Source organism: Camellia sinensis, chromosome 13 (assembly GCF_055761805.1).
Source record: "Camellia sinensis isolate YWXY chromosome 13, ASM5576180v1, whole genome shotgun sequence".
Lineage (NCBI taxonomy): Eukaryota > Viridiplantae > Streptophyta > Magnoliopsida > Ericales > Theaceae > Camellia > Camellia sinensis.
Genome location: NC_138973.1, coordinates 50,463,858 through 50,485,934, shown reverse-complemented (window position 1 = coordinate 50,485,934; position 22,077 = coordinate 50,463,858). Strand labels below are relative to the sequence as shown.

Genomic DNA, 22,077 nt, shown 5'->3' with positions numbered 1-22,077 from the left:
GACGAGTTTAAACCGGTTCGCAAACCGTCAAAAACCAAACCGCGAATGCCCCTACTCTTATCAATTCATAAATTATTTTAAATTTTTATTTTATGATTCAGATTTATTATAATGTACCCCGTGCTACATAAATTTAATTCTCACCCTCCAATCACTCACTCAAAAAAAATTAAGAGATAAGGCCTCATTTAAAAATATGTTATTTTAATAACATTTTAGGTTGCGTTTGGTAGAGTTTTGTAAATATGATTTGAGAGTATGATTGTATTTTGAGTTTGTGATATTTGGAATTATGATTTGAGTGTGAAAAATTTGTTTGGCAAAGAGTTTTGAATTGAATAGGAAATTATTGATGTGACATTTGATACAAAAAATTACAATTCATAACCAAACATGAAACTAAAAATTATTTTAAAGCACATAATTTTTTTTAAAAAAAAATTCATAAAATGTTTTTTTCGAATATATAAAAATTACTATATCAATTGAAAAAAAAAAAAAATTCACTATTCCAGTCAATCTGTGGGACGACCGGTTAGGCAAAATTTGCTAAAAAAAAAAAATCCAAAAATCGCGTTTGTCTCAAAGTTCTTTGCAGAGTTTTGAAAACGTGTTTCAACATCATTTGCAAATCTAGGTGTAGAACCATGTTTTAAAAACACAACCAAACAGAGTCAGTTTTTTGTTAATAAAAAAGCATGAGAAAAAATAAAGAGAATAACTTTTTAACTAAAAATTGTTAAACATTAATAGGGGCTCGCTTTTTTTAGTATGTGATTGAATTAGTGGGTACTATTGAACCCTTAATGGCCCATCACAGGTCTCATTCGATAATCTAAACCGATCAATATGTATAACTCGTCGAGTATTATATTTTTATTTAGATTTCAAGTTGATCTGATATTGATAGTTACGTGATCAAATCAGTTTTGTATAAAAAACAGACGGTGAAAAAATAAATAGTTAACAAAAATCTGATTCAATGAGATAACTATCGATATTCAATCAACATAATTTTTTACTTATATATAGTATTTAATAAATTTTATACATTAAACGATTTAAATTACAACAATGATACATTTCACTAATTTTGGAGCACTAATGAGGTGGAAATTCAAAAAAAAAAAAAAAAAAACTTAAGACAAAAACATCACATCAATCAGTGAGACCCACACTCTAGAGTTCCTTTAGTACTCCCAATTTAGATATTCCAAACATTTTTCTTTAAATTATCAAAATCACGGGCTCAACGTGGTACTGGAGGACTGCAGGGAGAGGCTTTTCCCAATATAAGCTTTTTTTCCATTGTATTTCCAAAACTAGGCCAACTTCTGACGGAATTCCAAAACTAAGCTAAAACGCCATTACTATTCGCGCTTTTACTGTTAGGAGGCCAAAAGTTGATGAATAGTGAAATCGTTATTTGAAATCGCGATTTTAATTAAGAAAACGCTTTTCCAAATCGCGCTTTTAACATAAAAAAAATTTCTGAAGAAAACGCTATTTAAAATAGCGCTTTTACTGTGATATAATAATTTTTTTTTTTTTTTTTAAAACGCCATTTGAAATGGCGTTTCTACTGTTGAATCACCAACCAAAGCCAACCCACACACTGACACACACACACCAATGGGCACACCCACAACACTTAAGCATTGAAATAATATAATTTTTATATATAATAATAATTTATAATAATTAATTATATAATTTTTATAATTTTCGTAAATATAAATCATTTTTAGGTTATGAATGGTTTGATTTATAATACGTATGTAAGGATAAAAATTTTTATAATCAAAAATAATTTTTTCAAATTTTATAATCAAAAATAATTTATAAATTATCAAAAATAATTTATAATACGTATGTATTATTTAAATCTTTACATTTTTTATTTAAATTTTTTTACAGTAAACCGATCTTCACATTTTATAATATGTATGTATTATTCAAAAATAATTTATAAAGATTTATAATTAATACGTATGTAAATAATTTAATACGTATCTTCACATTCACATTTACAGTAAGCCCATCTTCACATTTACATACGTATGGTTTAAGGGTAAATTTTTTTATAAATGACTTAAATGATAAATCAAACCATTCATAACCTAAAATTTTTTACCCTTACATACGTATGGTTTAAATAATTTATAAAAATTATTGCCATACGTATGTAAAAATCGATTATAAAAATTGCAAAAATTGATTATAAATTTTTTTATATATAATAATAATTTATAATAATCAATTATATAATTTTTATAATTTTTAAAAATTTTTAAATTTTTACAATTTTTACAATTTTTTTACCCTTTATTTTATAAATAAAGGGTAAAAAAATGATTTATATTTACGAAAATTATATTTTGCAATTTTTAAAATTATAAATAATCTAAATGTGAAGATGGATTTACTGTAATAATTTTTGAATAATTTTTGCAATTTTTATAATCGATTTTTACATACGTATGACAATAATTTTTATAAATTATTTAAACCATACGTATGTAAGGGTAAAAAAATTTAGGTTATGGATGGTTTGATTTATCATTTAAGTCATTTATCAAAAAATTTACCCTTAAACCATACATATGTAAATGTGAAGATGGGTTTACTGTAAATGTAAATGTGAAGATACGTATTAAATTATTTACATATGTATTAATTATAAATTTTTATAAATTATTTTTGAATAATACATACGTATTATAAAATGTGAAGATGGGTTTACTGTGAAAAATTTTAAATAAAAAATGTAAAGATTCAAATAATACATACGTATTATAAATTATTATAAAATTTTTTATAATACATACGTATTATAAATTGTTTTTGATTATAAAAATTATTTTTGATTATAAAATTTTTTATCCTTACATACATACGTATTATAAATCAAACCATTCATAACTTAAAAATGATTTATATTTACGAAAATTATAAAAATTATATAATTAATTATTATAAATTATTATTATATATAAAAATTATATTATTTCAATGCTTGAGTGTTGTGGGTATTGGTGTGTGTGTCAGTGTGTGGGTTGGCTTTGGTTGGTGATTCAACAGTAGAAACGCCATTTCAAATGGCGTTTTTTAAAAAAAAAAAAAAAAAATTATTATGTGCACAGTAAAAGCGTTATTTTAAATAGCGTTTTCTTTAGAAATTTTTTTTATGTTAAAAGCGCGATTTGGAAAAGCGTTTTCTTAATTAAAATCGCGATTTCAAATAACGATTTCAATATTCATCAACTTTTGGCCTCCTAACAGTAAAAGCGCGAATAGTAATAACGTTTTAACTTAGTTTTGGAATTCCGTAAAAATTAACCTAGTTTTAAAAATACAATAAAAAAAACCCTTTCCAATAACAATTTTCTGTATTAAATCAAGCTGTGATTCCATCAACTCCCACGTCCAACCAAAGTCCAGCTGACTCAACTCCCACTCACAACTACTGAACCATAAGCACCACATCACACCACACAGAACCATAACCAGATCTTACAGAAAAGATGCAGGGTTCATCAGCGTCATCCCTTTCAGCCCAACAACTATTCCTTCTTTCAATCATTCTCAGTAAACTCAATCAAATATTTTATATATTTTTCTCTGAACTTTCCTATCTGCCAAACAAACCATTTTAATGAAGTTTTTCTATCAATCTCTCGAACTTTCCCAGGTTTTCTGAAATTTGGAGTTACTCAAGATGGATTCTGTTCTGCACCGACGTCAATCATCAAACCCGAATCCAACTCACAACCTCTCTACTGGAAAGTCACGAACCCCACTCTTTCTCCTTCTCATTTACAAGGTCAGTCCTTTTTCTAACTAGGAAGAAGATTTCTCTGTTTGGTAGCCAAGAAAATAAAAATGGGAATTTTTTTTGCTATTTATGTTTTGCATTGCTTTGGGTTTTGGTAGCATTTCATTTGAGTCATCAATGTTGAGAAGAAGAGTTTCAGGTATATATAGGATTGCTATTTTCTTTAAAGTGAAAAGTTCTTGAATTTCACTCAGTTAACATGTCATTGCAAATTTGCAATGTTTAATTCTGATATAACGAGTAAAATCACAAGAACAAAAACCCAAATAAATAAAAGGCAACAATTACAAAAATATTGAAAAAAAAAGTGAATTTGAGTCTGTACTATTAATAAAGATAGATGGTCACATTAGGGTTTCGTTTCAGTTTACTTCAGATAATGAGAGATGGAAAATATAAAGTACAAGAATTTGATTTATTTCCTCTCACTATCGTTGTGTGGAAACGTAATGGAGTATAAAGCATCTTCAGCTTAGGGGTAACTGATGAATGCCATTGATCAATTTGCTACTTGTGTTTTAGAGCAACATGGATTTATCGAAGCTAATTTGTTTTTTTTTTTTTTTGAGGCAGATTTGCCTGGGTTTACTCGCAGTGTTTATAAAAGAGATCATGCTTTAATTACACCTGAAAGTCATGTGTTCAGCCTTTTACCTGATTGGTATATTCTATTACAATTCAGCATTTTGATACATGTTTTGGATATTGTGGACTTGGTTAATTGGATTGATATAATAGGACGAATACATTGGGAGCATATCTTATCTCACCTGCGGCGGGGGCACATTTTGTTATGTACCTGGCAAAGATGCAAGGTGTGGTTGAGTGATTTGACTATTTTTAGTTTTGCATTTATGCTATGTTTGGTTCATTGGAGTGTGTTGGAATGGAATGGTTGTTCCACCAATATATCCATTCTCATGTTTAATTCACTAAAAAGAGTTATGAAAAATATATTGCAAATGGAATCACCACTCATCATTGTAAGGGACTGGTCATTCCATAAGGAGGCTAAGGAATGACCATTCCATTCCAATCCACCTTCATTCCAATGAACCAATCACAACCCTAAAGTTGAGGTATTCCTATCCTACACTGTTGTCATGCTATGATAGAGAGTTGATTTGTTCTTGATGATATAACGCATTTAGTTTTACAAGTTACAGTTGTCTGCCAAATTCACTGTTTTACAATGATGATTTGTGTTTTTTATTTTAATTATCCATTTTTGGTTGCAGAAAATTCAAGATCAGGGCTGCCTCCACGCGATGTAGAGAGGTGTCAATGTTTCTTGAGACTGCTTGGAAAATTGTTCTTCATGAATTGATTTTAGTATATCTTAAGGAAAATGTGTGGGAGCACTAATTAGTGCCACCACTAATGACGTGGCAGTGGGTTTTTAAAAAAAAATAGATGCCACATCATTAGTGGTTGTTTTAGAGCACCACTTTTAGTGGTCTCTATCATTGTTGATATCTTAATATGTAAACAAAGTCTAAAGCCACTATTGTCAGGTTATACTATGAATTGGACCTAATTCATGTTGTCCAATTTACGTTTAGGTTCATATTTGTGGTTCAGGGTACTTTGACACTCACCAATGTGTCAGGAGTTAGCCACAAACTGATAGTAAGAGAGCTGAACTAATCTTTTTTTTCATGCACTGTTGCTCATAGTTCGGAATATTATGTTTACATACTGGCCTATCTCTTTTAATGTAAGAGGGAATGAGATGCTTTTATTTTCACATCAGCAGTTTTATTGTCAGATAATGTGTTTTCACAATATATAATGTGTTACATGTTACCTAATGTAAGTCAAAAGTTAGTACTAAAATAATTTACAGTACACATTGTTACCAACGATAATTTTTAAATTTGGCTTTTTTGCTAAGTGATGGATGCTGGTTTTGCATGTATGCTTGCCTAAATTTTCAATTTATTGTTTGAGATTATCAGTTGGGCATATGTTGATATTTGTAATGATTGTTGTACTTCAGGTTGTAAATTTTATAGAGTTACTAATGCCAAAAAATTTTATTATGATTAATGTCTTTCAAACTGAATTTATAGATGGTCCTGTCAATAAAAGCTTTAGAAATTTTGATGCTGTTTATCTTTTAAATGTAGGTGGATTCATATGCCTATCTACCTTCAAATTTAGAACATTCTGTCAAGTGTGATGCATCTGCTACTCTAGTTGTATTTGAAAGAAGGTTATTTTTCCCCTTACTCTAAGAATGGGTCAATGGTTGCTATGACATTCTTGTTAAACTTTTCTCGTCTTCATGGTGTGTTGGCACTGGATTCACTTAGAATGCCCTTACCTGGTGTCTATCAGTGTGATCAAATATCAATGTTTCTAGGACCATAATTGCTGTTTCGAGGTTTAGTAACTGGTTCTTTTGTTACTTTTCCTCTTAGGCATGCTTACCTGGAAAATTATATCCCTGACCAGATTGTTAGTTCGACAGACAAGCAACCGGTTCTTGAAACTCCTGGTGAGGTAAGTTGTCAATTATTTATTATTCTACGAGGTTCTAAATAATAGTTCTTAATTAGAAAAATAAAAGGTCCATTGTTCCGGAAATTCTTTCAGTTTTGGAAAAAAGAAAAAAGGAAAAGGAGAGAAATTGGAAGGGCATAGTTTACTCCTTTTATTTATTTATTTAAAAATTGCTATTGTTTGGTGCAATGAAGCACATATCCCTCTTTGAACACATGTCAAACTCGTTGAAGGAAGTAACACGTGATGGATACGTTGGGGACATACATTATTTATTCATTTTTATATTTTTCCATCAGTGTAGCATAACCAAGGTTAATGAATTTGATAAGGATAAATGTTTGACATAGAATATGTTGGAAAATGGCTTTAGAAAAAACCTTATTTTTTGCTAACTTTGAGGATTAATTAAGGTGGGACCTAAGCGTTATTTTTAACGTTTCTAATTGGGTTTATGTTTAATGCTGTGTAGTGAATAAATTCGTGTATTTGGCTGCTCAAAACCATTTTCGGGTGAATGAGAATTTAACGTGTGTTTTCGGGTTCGTGGAACTAGCTTTTGATGGGTTTCCTATACATTTGTGAAATGTACTTGTCACACATTGGAAAGGCTTGAGGTTTTGAATGAGTTTATATACCTTAACTTGGGATACTTGGGATGGGCCCCAAGGGGTACCCAAGTTTGTGAAAGGGTCAGGTTATGGGTGAAGTGGGCTAGACCCATTGGACCCAATATAAAAACCACACGCGCGCGTGCCGCCGTCGTCTACCCGGTCGGTCAGGCAGGTTGGGTTGGGCTTGTCTGGCCCAATACTTATCTTTTTGGGCGAAATACATTTGAACTTTATTTATTTATTTATATTTTTGGTTTCAAAAATCAAAATAAATGGTCCAAATTTTTTCCTTTCACCCAAACAGTTCCTAACCCACCCGAATAGGTTTGAAATTGTTTAATCTTTCCCAGACAGATCTGGAACTTTCCAAACAGTTCAAACAGATTTTCTATCTGTTGGCACCTGTTCAAACAGCCACCAACCTGTCTATATAATGTCTGCTCCAGCAATTCATTTTGTATTAAATTTTTTTTTTTCCAGACTTCTTTCCTTTCTTCTTCTGTTCGTCCTCTGTTACTCCTGCATCTGTTTCTGCATTTATTTTTTAGGAAAAGAAAGAGAAAGAGTTACAACATTGTTTGGTTCACTAGACTTGATTTTATAGTGCTGTAAAATCAAGTGTTAGTCGTTGCATCCTGGGAAGTAGACGTCGGTTAAAACTCGAAGCACCGGAGCGAGGGCAAAATATACTTTAAGGAGATTGTGTCTAACACAAGCCTCAACATTATTTTCTGTAAGCATTTAATTCAGGAGATAATTTATATAATTATTTTATTTTATTATTTATTTTAATTACACATGTTTACACATACATCCTTTGTGGAAATAACAATCTTAAAGTAGATTTTCTATTTTTTATTTAATTGTGTAAGACAGACAAATATTTTGTTTCGGGAAATTAAATAGTAATCATATACTGTTTAATTTCTTAAATAGTAGTAATATACTGTTTAATGATTTATTTGATAAATAGTAGTAATATACTGTTTATCATTGTAATTTTGTTACAAAATATTTTTTCTGTATATTTTGTGTGTGATTTCTTGTGTATAAATTTGTGATTGGTACATTTTTATTTTGTCAAAAATATGACAGCTAACAGTACTGAGACCTTTAGTACTCCGACCCCCACACCTGTTGTGCCAGTGATGACTCCGGCAGTACCAGTAAATCATGAGGAGAAGCCAGAAAAATTCAATAGAAATGATTTTAAAAGATGGTAACAAAAAATGATGTTTTATCTTACGACATTGAATTTGGCTCGCTGCACTCATGAAAAGGCACCAGCACCGGCACTGAACGAGGTTGAAACTAACCGACAAGTGATTGTCGCAGTCGATGCATGAAAACATGGTGATTTTCTATGTCGGAATTATATCCTCAATGGGTTGGACAATACACTGTATAATGTATATAGTGTTACAAGCATTGCTAAAAAACTGTGGGAATCTCTAGATCATAAGTATAAAACAGAGGACGTCGGCATAAAGAAATTTGTTGTCGGCCGTTTTCTGGATTTTAAAATGATGGATTCCAAGACGGTTATTAGCCAGGTTCCAGATCTCTAATTAATTCTCTATGACATACATGCGGAAGGGATGGTTCTCAGTGAATCTTTCCAGGTTGCGGCAACATTTAAAAATTGCTACCATCTTGGAAAGAATTCAAGAATTATCTAAAGCATAAGAGCAAGGAGATGAAATTTGAGGAATTGATTGTGTGACTCAGGCTTGAGGAGGACAACCGTGGTTCGAACAAGAAGTCAGGAAATGCCATGCAGGCTAAAGCAAATGTTGTGGAACATGAACATGGGTCAAAGTTCAACAACAAGAAGCGGAAGCATGTTGGCAATGGTCCCAAACAAGGATCCACTAGTAAGATCAAAGGGATCAACAACGGGCTCAACAAAAGGTTCAAAGGCAAGTGTTTTGTGTGCGGCAAAGATGGGCATCGCGCTAAGGATTGTCACGTTCGCAAGGACGGAGGGAGTTCAAGCAAAAAAGCAGCACAAGCCAACATAGCCGAGGATTTTTATCTTTCCGATGGAGTGGCAGACATCAATCTTGTTGCAGTTGTCTCTGAAGGAAACTTGGTGGGCAATCCCAAGAAATGGTGGGTGGATACTAGAGCAACCCGCCATGTCTGTGCAGATAAGAAGATGTTCACAACCTACAAAGTGGTGGAAAGTGGGGAACAACTTTTTATGAGAAACTCCTCCACTTTAACTGTAGAAGGACAAGGAAAGATTGTGCTGAAAATGACCTTGGGAAAATAACTCACTGTTAACAATGTACTTCATGTGCCAGAGATTCGCAAGAATTTGATTTCTGGGTCATTGTTGATCAAGAATGGGTTTTAAATTAGTCTTTGAATCTGATAAAGTTGACTCTCCAAGAGTGGAATGTATGTGGGGCGAGATTACATGAGTGATGGGCTTTTTAAGCTCAATGTAAATACTGTTGTACCTAATTTGGCTTTTTATAATAAGAACACATCTTCTGTTTATATTGCTGAGTCTTCTTTTTTATAGCATGGTAGATTATGACATGTTAATTTTAATTCTTTGCGTAGATTTGTTGTTTTAGAATGTTTACCAAACTTAAAATTTGATCCTAATCATAAATGTGAGGTTTGTGTTGAGGCAAAACTCACTAAGGCATCATTTAATAAAGTTGAAAGAAGTACTGAACCTCTAAGTTTAATTCATACAGATATCTGTGATTTAAAATTTTATTCAAACTAGAGGAGGTAAGAAATACTTTATTACTTTTATTGATAATTGCACTCGATATTACTATGTTTACTTTTTGAGAAGTAAAGATGAAGCCATAGAAGCTTTTAGACAATATAAACTTGAGGTTGAAAATCAACTTGGTAAAACTATTAAGATAGTGAGGAGTGACAGAGGTGGTGAGTATGATGCACCATTTGAAAAATTTGGTTCTGAACATGGTATAATTCATCAAACCACTGCACCCTATTCTCCTTAGTCAAATGGAGTTGCTGAGAGAAAGAATCGAATCCTTAAAAGAATCAAATCCTTAAAGAGATAATGAATGCGATGTTGATTAGTTCAGGGTTATCTTAGAACTTGTGGAGGAGGCAATTTTGTCTGCTAACTTTATCCTTAACAGGGTACCCCACAAGAAAGTTAATCAAACACCTTATGAAGGATGGAAAGGTCGACGACCTACCTACAATTACCTCAAAGTGTGGGGGTGTTTGACCAAGGTGGTAGTCCCTAGTCCCAAAACGACTAAGATATGACCAATGACCGTTGGTTGTGTGTTCATTGGTTATGCCAATAATAGTAGTGCATATAGATTTTTAATTCATAGATTTGAAAATCCGAAAGAAATGCGTCGTTTTTTAACACATTTTTCCATGCAAGGAAACTGAAGAGAAAAGTTCAAATAAAAGAACTTTTGATACTGCTATGGGTAGCAGTGAAGACCACAATGATAATGAATCAGATAAACCTAGACGTAGCAAGAGGGCTAGGATTTCTAAATCATTTGGTCCAAATTTTTTGACATACCTGTTAGAAAACGAGCCTCAAAACTTCAAGGAAGCAATGCCAAGTCCTAAAGCTCCATTGTGGAGAGAAGTTGTGAATGGTGAAATTGAATCAATACTGCAAAATCATGCTTGGGAACTGGTGGATCTTCCACCAGGGTGTAAACCTCTTGGATATAAGTGAATATTCAAGAGAAAAATGAAAGCAGATAGTTCAATAGATAAATACAAGGCTAGGCTTGTTGTTAAGGGATACAGGCAGAAGGAAGACCTTGATTATTTTGACACCTATTCACCAGTGACAAGAATAACATCTATTCACATGTTGATTGCGATTGCAGCTTTGTATAATTTGGAAATACATCAAATGGATGTTAAAACAACTTTTTTGAATGGCGAGTTAGATGAGGAAATCTATGTGGAAAAACTGGAAGGGTTTCAAGTTCCCGGCCAAGAGAAAAAGGTTTGTAAACTTGTCAAATCCCTTTATGGATTAAAACAAGCTCCGAAACAATGGCATGAAAAATTTGATCACGCTATGCTTTCGGATGGTTTTAAGATAAACGAATGTGACAAATGCGTCTATGTTAAAAGCACAGACAAAGGCTATGTCATAGTTTGTCTTTATGTGATTGACATGCTTATTATTGGAAGCAATAATGACAAGATTAAATCCACAAAGAAAATGTTGAACAAAAAGTTTGACATGAAAAATCTGGGAGTAGCAGATGTAATTCTAGGAGTAAAAATTACTAGAACATCTGAAAGATATGCTTTATTTCAGTCTCACTATGTTGAGAAGATTTTGGAAAAATTTGAAAAGCATGACGATCGTCCTGCTAAAACACTTGTTGACATTAGTCTTCATTTGTCAAAAAATACAGGTGCAGGCATATCACAATTAGAGTACTCTCGGATAATTGGAAGCTTGATGTACTTGATGAATTGCACAATGCTAGATTTAGCTATGTTGTAAGCAAATTGAGTAGGTACACAAGTAATCCAGGGTCCGATCATTGGAAAACGATAATTAGGGTACTTAGGTATCTAAGACATACCCAGAATTATGGACTTTATTATACCAAATATCCAGCAGTACTTGAGGGGTACAGTGATACAAATTGGATATTGGATGCTAAAGACTCAAAATCCACTAGTGGATACGTCTTTACCCTAGGAGGTATTGCAGTCTCTTGGAAATTTTTTAAGGAGACATGCATAACTAAGTCGATAATGGAATCTGAGTTTATCGCATTAGATAAAACAGGAGAAGAAGTAGAATGGCTTCGTAATTTCTTAGAAGACATTTCAATGTGGCCTAAACTTGTGCCAGCTATATGCATTCATTGTGATAGTGAAGCAGCAATAGGGCGGGCACAGAATCATATGTATAACGGTAAGTCTCGACACATTCGTCGAAGACATAATACCGTTAGGCATTTGCTCTCACATGGAATAATTTCCATAGAATATATAAAGTCAAAAGAGAATATTGTGGATCCATTGACTAGAGGGCTAGCCAGAGAGCAAGTGTACCATTTATCGAGGGGAATGAGATTAAAGCCTATTACTTAAAGTCGCCATAATGGCAACCTAATCTAGTTGACTGGAGATCCCAAGATCTAGGTTCAAAGAGACAACTGAATTATGGATGACTTCACGAATCACTAAGGAGGTTTATGTTAGAATAATATATGATTATTTGGGTTATTATTTTGTAATTATTTTATGCCTTAGGGCTTCCTTGTAATTATTAATCTTCATTAATATAAATAGGGAATGATATCCCAATCATTCCCTAATCTTGAATTCTCTAAAATAGCATGGTATCAGAGCCAAACCCTAAAACCTAAAGTACTCACCCATACAGTCGTCAATCACCACCATCGCCACCCTAGAACCAGGCGTCACATCCCTCTGGTTCTCATCACAGAGCCAACCATCACAGAACCAGTCGCCATAGAACCAGTCGTCACACACAGAGCCATCACAGAGCCAGTCGTTGGGCTCTCCCAGCCTAGTCGGGCACTGACGTCAGGCCTCCTGGCCTTAGCGTTGTCGACGAGGGATGAGAAAGGGTTTGTTGTTGTCGTCTGTCCCTGTCGACACCTACCTCTGCTTCCCTGAGTTACGTGATGATCTGAGTTACATTCGGTATTCAACAGCTGCTTCGTTTTTCCCTTTCTCCTTAAAATATATATATAAAAAAAAATCAATGCTGTAAAAAAAAAGAAAAGAAAAGTTAATGAGATTTTAAGTCTTTAATTTTCTTAGTGGTCATTGTGTTTATATTCCTCCACCTTCTGGGTTTGTGATTGGCACTAGTTTTGTTGAGGGTTCAGTAGTACAGTATCTATGGCAGATACCATCGATGTGTCCACTACTTTTTCAGACACCTAGGAGTGAGAGTTTTCCTATACCTATTACTATGACTGATAACCCCAACCCTAGTCTTAAAATCACTACCTCTCTATTTAATGGTCAGAACTGTCTCGCGTGGTCGCAGAGTTTGACTATGTTTTTGAAGAGCAGAGGGAAGATGGGGTATGTGGATGGCCGGATACAGGCACCCAGCACAACTGGCCCGAGTTATGACCAATGGGAGATTAACAACTCTTTGATTATGGGTTGGCTTATTCATTCGATGGTGCCAGACATTGGCGAGGGCTACTTATCTATGGAGACTGCCCAGGATGTTTGGGATGCTGTGGCTACCACTTATTCCTGCAAAGGGAATTTCTCACAGGCATTTGAGTTACGCCGCTCTATTGAGAGCTCTGTTCAGGGGGAGCAGACGGTTCTTCAGTACTTCACCTTTCTCACCAATGGCTGGAAATGCCTTGATCACCTGCAGGACTATAAACCTATTTGCACTGCTGATTCAGTCGGGTACAGGAAGTTTATTGCACAAGAAAGGGTCTTCAAGTTTCTGGCTAGTCTTAACGTGGAGTATGATCCGGTTCGGAGTCGGGTTCTGAGTATGGACACTCTTCCTTCACTTCATGAGGCCTTTGCCCATGTCCAGAATGAGGAGAGTCGTCGGTCTGCTATGATGTCCCCTGTCTCTACCGACCGCTCAGCATTATTGTCTACCTCTAGAGATGGCTTCAGCCCAACTCCTATTCCTCCGTCTGCCGCCAAGGAGTCTGTATTTTGTGATTACTGTAAGAAGCCGCGACATACTCGTGAGATGTGTTGGAAGCTTCATGGGACTCCATCCGGGGGTCGAGGTGATCGGTCTGGTTCTAGAGGCGGTCGGTTAGGCTAGTCTAGAGGACATGGTTCCTATCCACGAGCCCATCAGTCTAGTGCTATTGATACACGTGATTCTAATTCTGCTTCCGTTGGCCAGGTTTTTGATGATCTCTCTGGCATGACTACTCATGAGCTTGAGGATGTTCTACGTCAATTGTTGGACCGCCGGTCTTCTATTGCTCTCAGTACATTTTTCTCGCCATTTGCCCGCTCAGGTAACTTAGCCTCTTCTCCTTGTGTTTTCCTGTCTCATAAGTCTTTGCCTTGGATTATTAATTCTGGTGCCTCAGATCATATGTCCGGTTCCTCTGATCTTTTCTCTGCTTATAAGCCCTCTTCAGGTCAGGACAAAGTTAGGATTGTAGTTGGTACTGTTTCTTCTATTTCTGGGAAAGGTTTAGTCCATGTCACTCCTACTTTACCTCTCTCTCCTGTTCTCCATGTTCCCAATTTTTCTGTTTACCCACTATCCTTGAGTCGTATTACAAAGGATTTGAATTGTAGTGTGACATTTTTTCCTGATCATTGTCTTTTTCAGGACCGTGTCACGAGGAGGATGATATCAGTGGTAGTGCAGAAAATGGTCTCTATTTCTTGGATCAACCGGACAAGCTTGCTCATTCTTCCACCATGCATCCTACTACCACCAATGATATATGGTTGTGACATCGGCGTCTTGGGCATCCTTCTTTGTATTTTCTTAAGCATTTATTTCCATCTGGTTTTTCAAACAAGAATTTCTTTGTGAATCTTGTCAGCTTGGCAAACAACACAGAGCTTCTTTTGCTCCCAGTTTTAATAAAAGTCTAGTTCCTTTCTCATTAATACATTCTGATGTTTGGGGTCCATCTCGTGTTGTGTTTGTGAAAGGTCATCGCTGGTTTGTTACATTTATTGATGATTTTTCTCGTATTACTTGGATGTATCTCATGAAAGACGAGTGAGATTTTCTCTGTGTTCCACAATTTTCACAGGATGATTTGTACTCAGTTTGGGGCTACAGTCAAAATATTCTGTTCTGATAATGGGGTGAATACATAGATTCCGGGTTAGGGCAATATTTTTCTACTCATGGCATTATCCATCAGACCTCTTGCACCAATACCCCTCAACAAAATGGGGTGGCGGAACGCAAGAATCACCATCTTCTTGACATAGCTCGGTGCATGTGTTTTTCTATGAGTGTGCCTCGGTCCTATTGGGGTGACGCTGTTCTCATTGCTGCCCATCTTATTAATCATCTTCCTACTCAGGTCTTGCAAAAACGAGCTCCTCTTCAAGTCCTCCTAGGTTCCCAGTCCTTGTTTTCTATTCCTCCTAAAATATTTGGTTGTCTGTTTTGTCCATAATCACTCTTCTTCTCGTGGTAAGTTGGACCCTCGCTCCCTCAAATGTGTTTTCCTTGGGTACTCTCCTACTCAAAAAGGGTATAAGTGTTATCACCTTCCTTCTCGTAAGTGGTTTGTGTCCATGGATGTCACATTCTTTGAGTCCCAGTCTTATTTCTTGTCCTTTCCGGTGTCACAGTCCTCCTTTCAGGGGGAGCCTTGGTGTGAAGTGATTCCTGTGATTCCTATGGTGGAACTAGTTGTTCTTGCATCACCATCTCATACTGGGACTGCAGAACCCAATGTCACCCAGGATAGGAAAGGGCAAGTTTATGTCAAGGACAAAGACAGATAGAAAGTTAACTGGATACAAGAGACCACTTCTGCTCCTCCACTGTCATCTCCTGCTTCTGATGAGAGTCCAGGTACCTTTGAATCTCTTGAGTCCATTGATCTTGATGTTCCGATTGCTAAGAGAAAGGGTGTGAGGTCTTGTACTCAACATCCTATCTCAAATTTTGTGTCCTACTCTCATTTGTCGTCCTCATATAAAGCATTTGTGTCCAATATTTCCTCTGTTAGCATTCCTAACCATTTTCAGGATGCTCTTGCTACCTCTGAGTAGAAACTTGCCATGATTGAGGAAATGAAAGCACTTAGGAAGAATGGTACTTGGGAATTGACTGAGTTACCTAAGGGCAAACGACCTGTGGGATGTAAATGGGTGTATACTGTGAAACACAAAGCAGATGGTTCTATTGAGCATTACAAGGCTAGACTTGTGGCAAAAGGGTTCACTCAGACGTATGGCGTTGACTATCAGGAGACCTTTGCACCAGTGGCTAAAATGAATTCAGTCAGAGTGTTTTTCTCTTTAGCAGCTAATCTAGATTGGCTACTTCATCAGTTTGATGTAAAGAATGCCTTTCTCCATGGTAACCTCGAAGAAGAGGTATATATGGACATTCCTCTTGGTTTTGAGGATCATCAGGCAGAAGGCAAAGTATGTAGGCTTCGGAAGCCATTATATGGTCTCAAGCAGTCTCTGAGAGTTTGGTTTGAGAGATTCACTCAGGCTATGCTTAAATATGGCTTCAAACAGAGTCAAGCAGATCACACATTGTTTGTGAAACATTCCTCACTTAGTAAGACTACAACACTTATTGTTTATGTAGATGACATAGTTCTTACAGGTGATGATAGTGAGGAAATTCCTCCGTTGAAGAAATATTTAGCCCGTGAGTTTGAGATCAAAGACTTGGGGAGCTTGAAGTATTTTCTGGGAATTGAAGTTGCTCGCTCCAAGGATGAGATATTTATCTCACAAAGGAAGTATGTGCTTGATTTGTTGAAGGAAACTGGGATGCTCTGCTATAAGACCTATGACACTCCTCTAGAACCCAATCAGAAATTGGGGGATGATGAAGGAGGAGCAACTGTTGATAAGGGGAGCTATCAGCGATTAGTGGGTAAACTCATTTATCAATCTCACTCTCGTCCTGATATTGCTGTTGCTGTCAGTGTGGTTAGTCAGTTTATGCATTCTCCTCATCAGATTCACTTCGAGGCTGTCATGCGAATTTTGAGGTACTTGAAGTTTGCTCCTGATAAGGGTCTTTATTTTTCAAGGTATGATCATCTTCATGTAAAAGCCTATGCAGATGCTGACTAGGCTGGATCAGTGACTGATTGGAGATCGACTTCAGGGTATTGCACCTTTGTTGGAGGCAATCTAATTACTTGGAGGAGTAAGAAACAGAATGTGGTTGCCAGGTCGAGTGCAAAAGCTGAGTTTAGAGCTATGACACAAGGGGTGTGTAAGCTCTTATGGATCAGGTTATTGTTGAGTGATCTAGGTATTGATCAGACAGACTCTATGCGGTTATACTGTGATAATAAGGCTGCTATCAACATTGCTCACAATCCGATTCAACATGACAGGACAAAACATGTTGAGATTGATCGCCACTTCATTAAGGAGAAACTCACTAGTGGCACAATATGTACTCCCTTTGTGAAGTCTGGTGAACAACTTGTTGACATCCTCACCAAGGGAGTTGAGAATAAGCCATTTCATGACATCTTAAGCAAGCTGGGCATGAGAGATATCTTCGCACCAGCTTGAGGGAGAGTGTTAGAATAATATATGATTATTTGGGTTATTATTTTGCAATTATTTTATGCCTTAGGGTTTCCTTGTAATTATTAATCTTCATTAATATAAATAGGGAATGATATTCTAATCATTCCCTAATCTTGAATTCTCTAAAATAACAGTTTACTCCTACCCATTTCTATGATAAAAAGAATGATACCTGCAGCGTTAGTAGGATAAGCTTTGCTTTTAATGATTCTTATAGACATCCAAGTGGGGTATAGCAGGATACTCTTAATAAGAAGTCACCTTTATGAGTGTGAACTGGGCCGGTTCTGTGAGAATTGAGAAGGCTAAATTCTCTAGAGCACTCATGAATTACCAGGCGTTGTTTAGGGCCAAAATGAACACAACCGTAAAAACCAAACTGTGCCTGCGGATACACTATAATAATTATATAAATTGTTCAAGGCATCGCGTCCATTGGTTATCCAGTAAGTCCGATAGGCTTTCACTAGAAGAGGTTCAAAGCGAAAAGCTACCTATCTCAATGTGGTGTATCTTCTTAATGTTCTCTTTCTTTGTCTGTATCTTTTTGCATGTCCGTTATCGTGAATTCTATTCATGTGGGGGATTGTTGGAAAATGACTTTAGAAAAAACCTTATTTTTTGCTAACTTTGAGCATTAATTAAGGTAGGACTCAAGCGTTATTTTTAACGTTTCTAATTGGGTTCATGTTTAATGCCGCGTAGTGAATAAATTCGTGTCTTTGGTTGCTCAAAATCATTTCCGAATGAATGAGAATTCAACGCACATTTTCGGGTTCATGGAACTAGCTTTTGGTGGATTTCCTACACATTTGTGACATGTGCTTGTCCCACATTGAAAAGGCTTGAGGTTTTGAATGAGTTTATATACCTTAGCTTGGGAAGCTTGGGATACTTGGGATGGGTCCCAAAGGGTATCCAAGTTTGTGGAAGGGTGAGGTTATGGATGAAGTGGGTTAGACCTATTGGACCCAATATAAAAACCAAAAGGGGGTGCTGCCACCGCTGTTCGTCCAGCCGGCCAGGCGGGCTGGGCTAGGCTTGGGCGCGAGTACGTGGTGTGAGGTTGGGTTGGGCTGGGCTGGGCTTGTCCGACCCAATACTTATCTTTTTAGGTCAAATATATTTGAACTCTATTTATTTATTTTTATTTTTGGTTTCAAAAATCAACATAAATGGTCCAAATTTTTTCCCTTCACCCAAACAGTTCCTAACCCACCCGAATAGGTTTGAAGCTGTTGAATCTTTCCTGGACAGATTTGGAACTGTCCAAACAGTTCAAACAAATTTTCTATCTGTTGAAATCTGTCCGAATAGTTGCCTATCTGTTGGCACCTGTTCGAACAGCCACCAATCTGCCTATATAATGTCTGCTCCAGCAATTCATTTTGTATCAATTTTTTTTTTCTAGACTTTTTCCCTTTCTTCTTCTGTTCGTCCTTTGTTGCTCCTGCATCTGTTTATGCATTTATTTTTAGGAAAAGAAAGAGAAAGAGTTATAGCATTGTTTGATTCGCCAGACTTGATTTTATAGTGCTGTAAAATCAAGTGTTAGTCGTTGCATCCTGAGAAGTAGATGCCGGTTAAAACTCGAAACACCGGAGCGAGGACGAAATCTACTTTAAGGAGATTTTGTCCGACACAAGCCTTGACATTATTTTCTATAAGTATTTAATTCGGGAGATGATTTGTATAATTATTTTTTGAATTATTTTATTTTATTGTTTATTTTAATTACACATATTTACACACACATTCTTTGTGGAAATAACAGAATAAATATATAATATTTAAATATATGACATATAATAAATATATAAAATTATATGTTTTGTACGTGTCCCTCGTTTGTTGTGTCCTGCAGTTTTGAAAATTTGTGTCTATCGTGTCACGTGTCCATGTCTATGCCAAGTCCTATTTAGGAAGAATTAGCAGTCTTCACATCTTTTGGCATGTTTCTTCCTTTTGCAAAGTAGTTTCAACTATTATTTCATTAATGTTGCATCTTTCATACTTTTCATTTCTTGTTATCAGGTTTTCGAACTCAGGAAGCTTCTTCCTGCTTCTATGCCTTTCGACTTCAACATCCATGTAAGTCGTATTTTAGATCATGGAGTAAATTTATGTTTTCATGTGGTTTATGGTCCGTGTCTAGTCATGCCAATTTACTTTTCCCCTTAAATTTATGTGATGCCATATCGGTTCTAACTCTCTGAGGTTTGGCGGTAAGAGTCTTGCTGAGTTGGTTGAGTTAATGTTTATTAGATCTGTCTGGAGGACACATTGGTTTTGTCCATAATCCTGTGTCTAAACCCTTTTTATTTTGGATTCATTATAGGTGTACTAAGTTGGGTTTTGCAGATGTAATTTATTTTAAATTCTTGAGCTTGACTTTTCTATTTTTTCTTTATTTTTTTTTTCCTGCTGCAGATCATGGATTTTCAACCTGGAGAATTTCTTAACGTGAAGGTATTTTTTCCCCCTAGTTGAAACTACTATATTTAACTCTAAGGTCGTAAATATTAATTCACAAATTATGTACTTCACATTACTTTCACAGTCAATGTTTTATTTTCATGCTAAACTTTGATCACTTCATAAGCGAAACAAATCCATGGTAATTTCTCAAAGTTGAAACGATGTTTGGTACACCTTAGTACTAAATCTTCTCTAAATATCTTCAGGAAGTAATTTCAACTAAGTTCTTGTTTATTACTTGGGTAGTTAAACATTATGATCTTTTCAATAGTTATTGTTGTTGTTGTTATTATTACTATTGTTGTTTTAGCTTCTTGAAATGCTGTTTCTTTAAACCAGTGAATGGAAAATTTTTACCATGTGTTTGCTTGCTCTCTTTGACAGGAGGTACATTATAATCAGCATGGTTTGTTGCTTTTAGAGGGCCAGGGCATTTATCGCTTAGGTGATAGCTGGTAAGAATTTCATTGAACTACTTGTGACTGCAAGAGAGTTTGTTGTATTTTACACTGCTAACTTCTTAGACCTCCTGAAACAAAAAGAGCAACCAGATTTTTTTTATTGATTTTCCATTTTGGGACAATGGGCGAATTATCCCTGTAATCTTTTATTGACATCTCAAATTTTATCAGCTGGTTAAAACACTATGAGCAAGAAATATGAATTAGGATTCTTAATAATCTAGAATACATGAAAATTTCTTCTATTTCCGTTAGCTTCTGAGTAGCGATGTTGCTTTTAAAGAAATTACTTGTTGACCTTGTCAATAGGCATTGTTTCCCAATGTTAATAGCTGAGTTCACAGCTAGAAATTTATTAGTATAATTTTTTTTAAATAGTCTCACTTTCTGCTGTTAATGCTAGTTCTCCGCAGAAAGTTTGCGAATTTCTATAAATGTGTATAAATCCATTGTGTGTGCCTCTTTCTATGAACTGACTGAGCACTATTCACACTATTATGCTTTACACGTGTATGCATGTATTGGAATTGGTGTTCCCTTAACATGTGACAACAGTGCCAAAAATCCATGTTCCCATTTGTGTCCAATGCATTGTCTGTTGTTATAGACTGAGACATGACAAAATTAGAACGATCAGATTAAAAAAAACAAAAAAAACAAAACAAAAAGTTGACACATAATAACTTATCCAAAAATTATTGTGTACTATTTGGCTGTTGTTTTTTTTTAATCCAAAAATTATTGACTTTTGAAAAAAGATAAAAGAAGGGGGGCAAACTGAAATCCTGGCACTTTACTGGTGTTTGTGCATCATCATGACACTTCTATTGAAGTACAGCATGATTGCAAGTTTTGATTACATTAGGTTGTACTGCCATTGGAACCGTGCAAGGGCTGATCTTGGTAGTTTTTTCCTTTGACAGCCACTTCTGTACTCTGTTCTTCTGAAAGCATTTTTTGTTGCTTTCCTTGAACAGGTACCCAGTTCAAGCTGGTGATGCTATTTGGATGGCCCCATTTGTGCCGCAGTGGTGCGTGATTACTATATGATTTTCTTGCAGAAATATCCAATATAAGCAAATTAAGTGGATACTAATGTATTAAGTGCCTTTTCAGGTATGGTGCACTTGGTAAAACCAGGACACGTTATCTGCTGTACAAAGATGTAAATAGGAACCCATTGTAATCACATCTGCTAGTTACCATCTCAATGGATTTCAATGTCAGATCCCAACAGGAAGAGAATTATGATGAAACAGAAGCTTCTAGCATCGGTGTTCTGTAGACAGTACATTAAAAGAATCATCCAAATGAATTTATTTTGCTGAAGTAGCTCCGTTGTTTCATTTGTTAAAATTATAATTATGCACATACAAATTAGCTGAAAGGTAGACATGGCTGACATGTTCAATAGATAACTAATGTTTCATGATGCTACAGGGCAACTTATTGCAAGTCTATTGTTCTCGTGTTTTTTAACTGAAGTTCCTTGAAGATTTTCCAGTTTTTATTTTTATTTTTATATTACTAATCCTTTTTCTTATTCTAAGAGTCAACATCTGTTATTCTAGGACCAGTTCTTAGTTTCCCAGCGAAAAAGATCTAAAGCATGACAAATGCATCATCCCTGCAGAATTTGAAATGGTCAGTGTCTGATTTTGATCTCTTCCATAATTTGCATAAAGCTTCCTTTACCTTTTGTTGTTCATTGTCGATTGTCGAGTGGAAAATTTGTACTAGTAATTTTGCACTACTAACAGTCATGGCACTTGCTACTTCCATTATGATATACATTCTTCTTCTCTACTGTATTTTATTGATAGGTTCTGGGTACAGTAACTTGGTCTTAAGGACAGTGTTGCCTTTACTCATTAGATTTTGAAATGAATATCCAAATGTGAGTTTGAGTCAAAGAAACAACTACTCTGTATTACAATTAGTA

General features: G+C 35.3%; 1 protein-coding gene and 1 long non-coding RNA gene across 2 annotated transcripts; both read left to right on the top strand.

Moving 5' to 3' along the window:
* Positions 1–3,368: 3,368 nt before the first annotated feature.
* On the top strand, positions 3,369–21,619 carry UGLYAH (ureidoglycine aminohydrolase). The gene is made up of 13 exons (XM_028212946.2): positions 3,369–3,588; positions 3,692–3,823; positions 4,409–4,496; positions 4,574–4,650; positions 5,074–5,113; positions 5,398–5,464; positions 5,965–6,050; positions 6,259–6,340; positions 19,231–19,287; positions 19,627–19,665; positions 20,059–20,129; positions 21,113–21,166; positions 21,252–21,619. The coding sequence occupies exons 1-13, from the start codon at positions 3,525–3,527 to the stop codon at positions 21,319–21,321; spliced, it is 927 nt and encodes a 308-aa protein (XP_028068747.2). The 5' UTR covers positions 3,369–3,524; the 3' UTR covers positions 21,322–21,619.
* LOC145806149 (uncharacterized) lies at positions 13,806–14,550 on the top strand. Its single transcript, XR_014348847.1, has 2 exons — positions 13,806–13,940; positions 14,264–14,550. It is a non-coding gene; the product is annotated as an uncharacterized LOC145806149 (long non-coding RNA).
* Positions 21,620–22,077: the final 458 nt, after the last annotated feature.

Bases quoted from the DNA above. Each gene is read 5' to 3' on its own strand.
- UGLYAH (XM_028212946.2), top strand. From the start codon at position 3,525: ATGCAGGGTTCATCAGCGTCATCCCTTTCAGCCCAACAACTATTCCTT. The intron at 5,114-5,397 runs GTGTCAATGTTT...ATTTACGTTTAG, and splicing joins CCTCCACGCGATGTAGAGAG to GTTCATATTTGTGGTTCAGG. The intron at 21,167-21,251 runs GTGCGTGATTAC...GTGCCTTTTCAG, and splicing joins GCCCCATTTGTGCCGCAGTG to GTATGGTGCACTTGGTAAAA.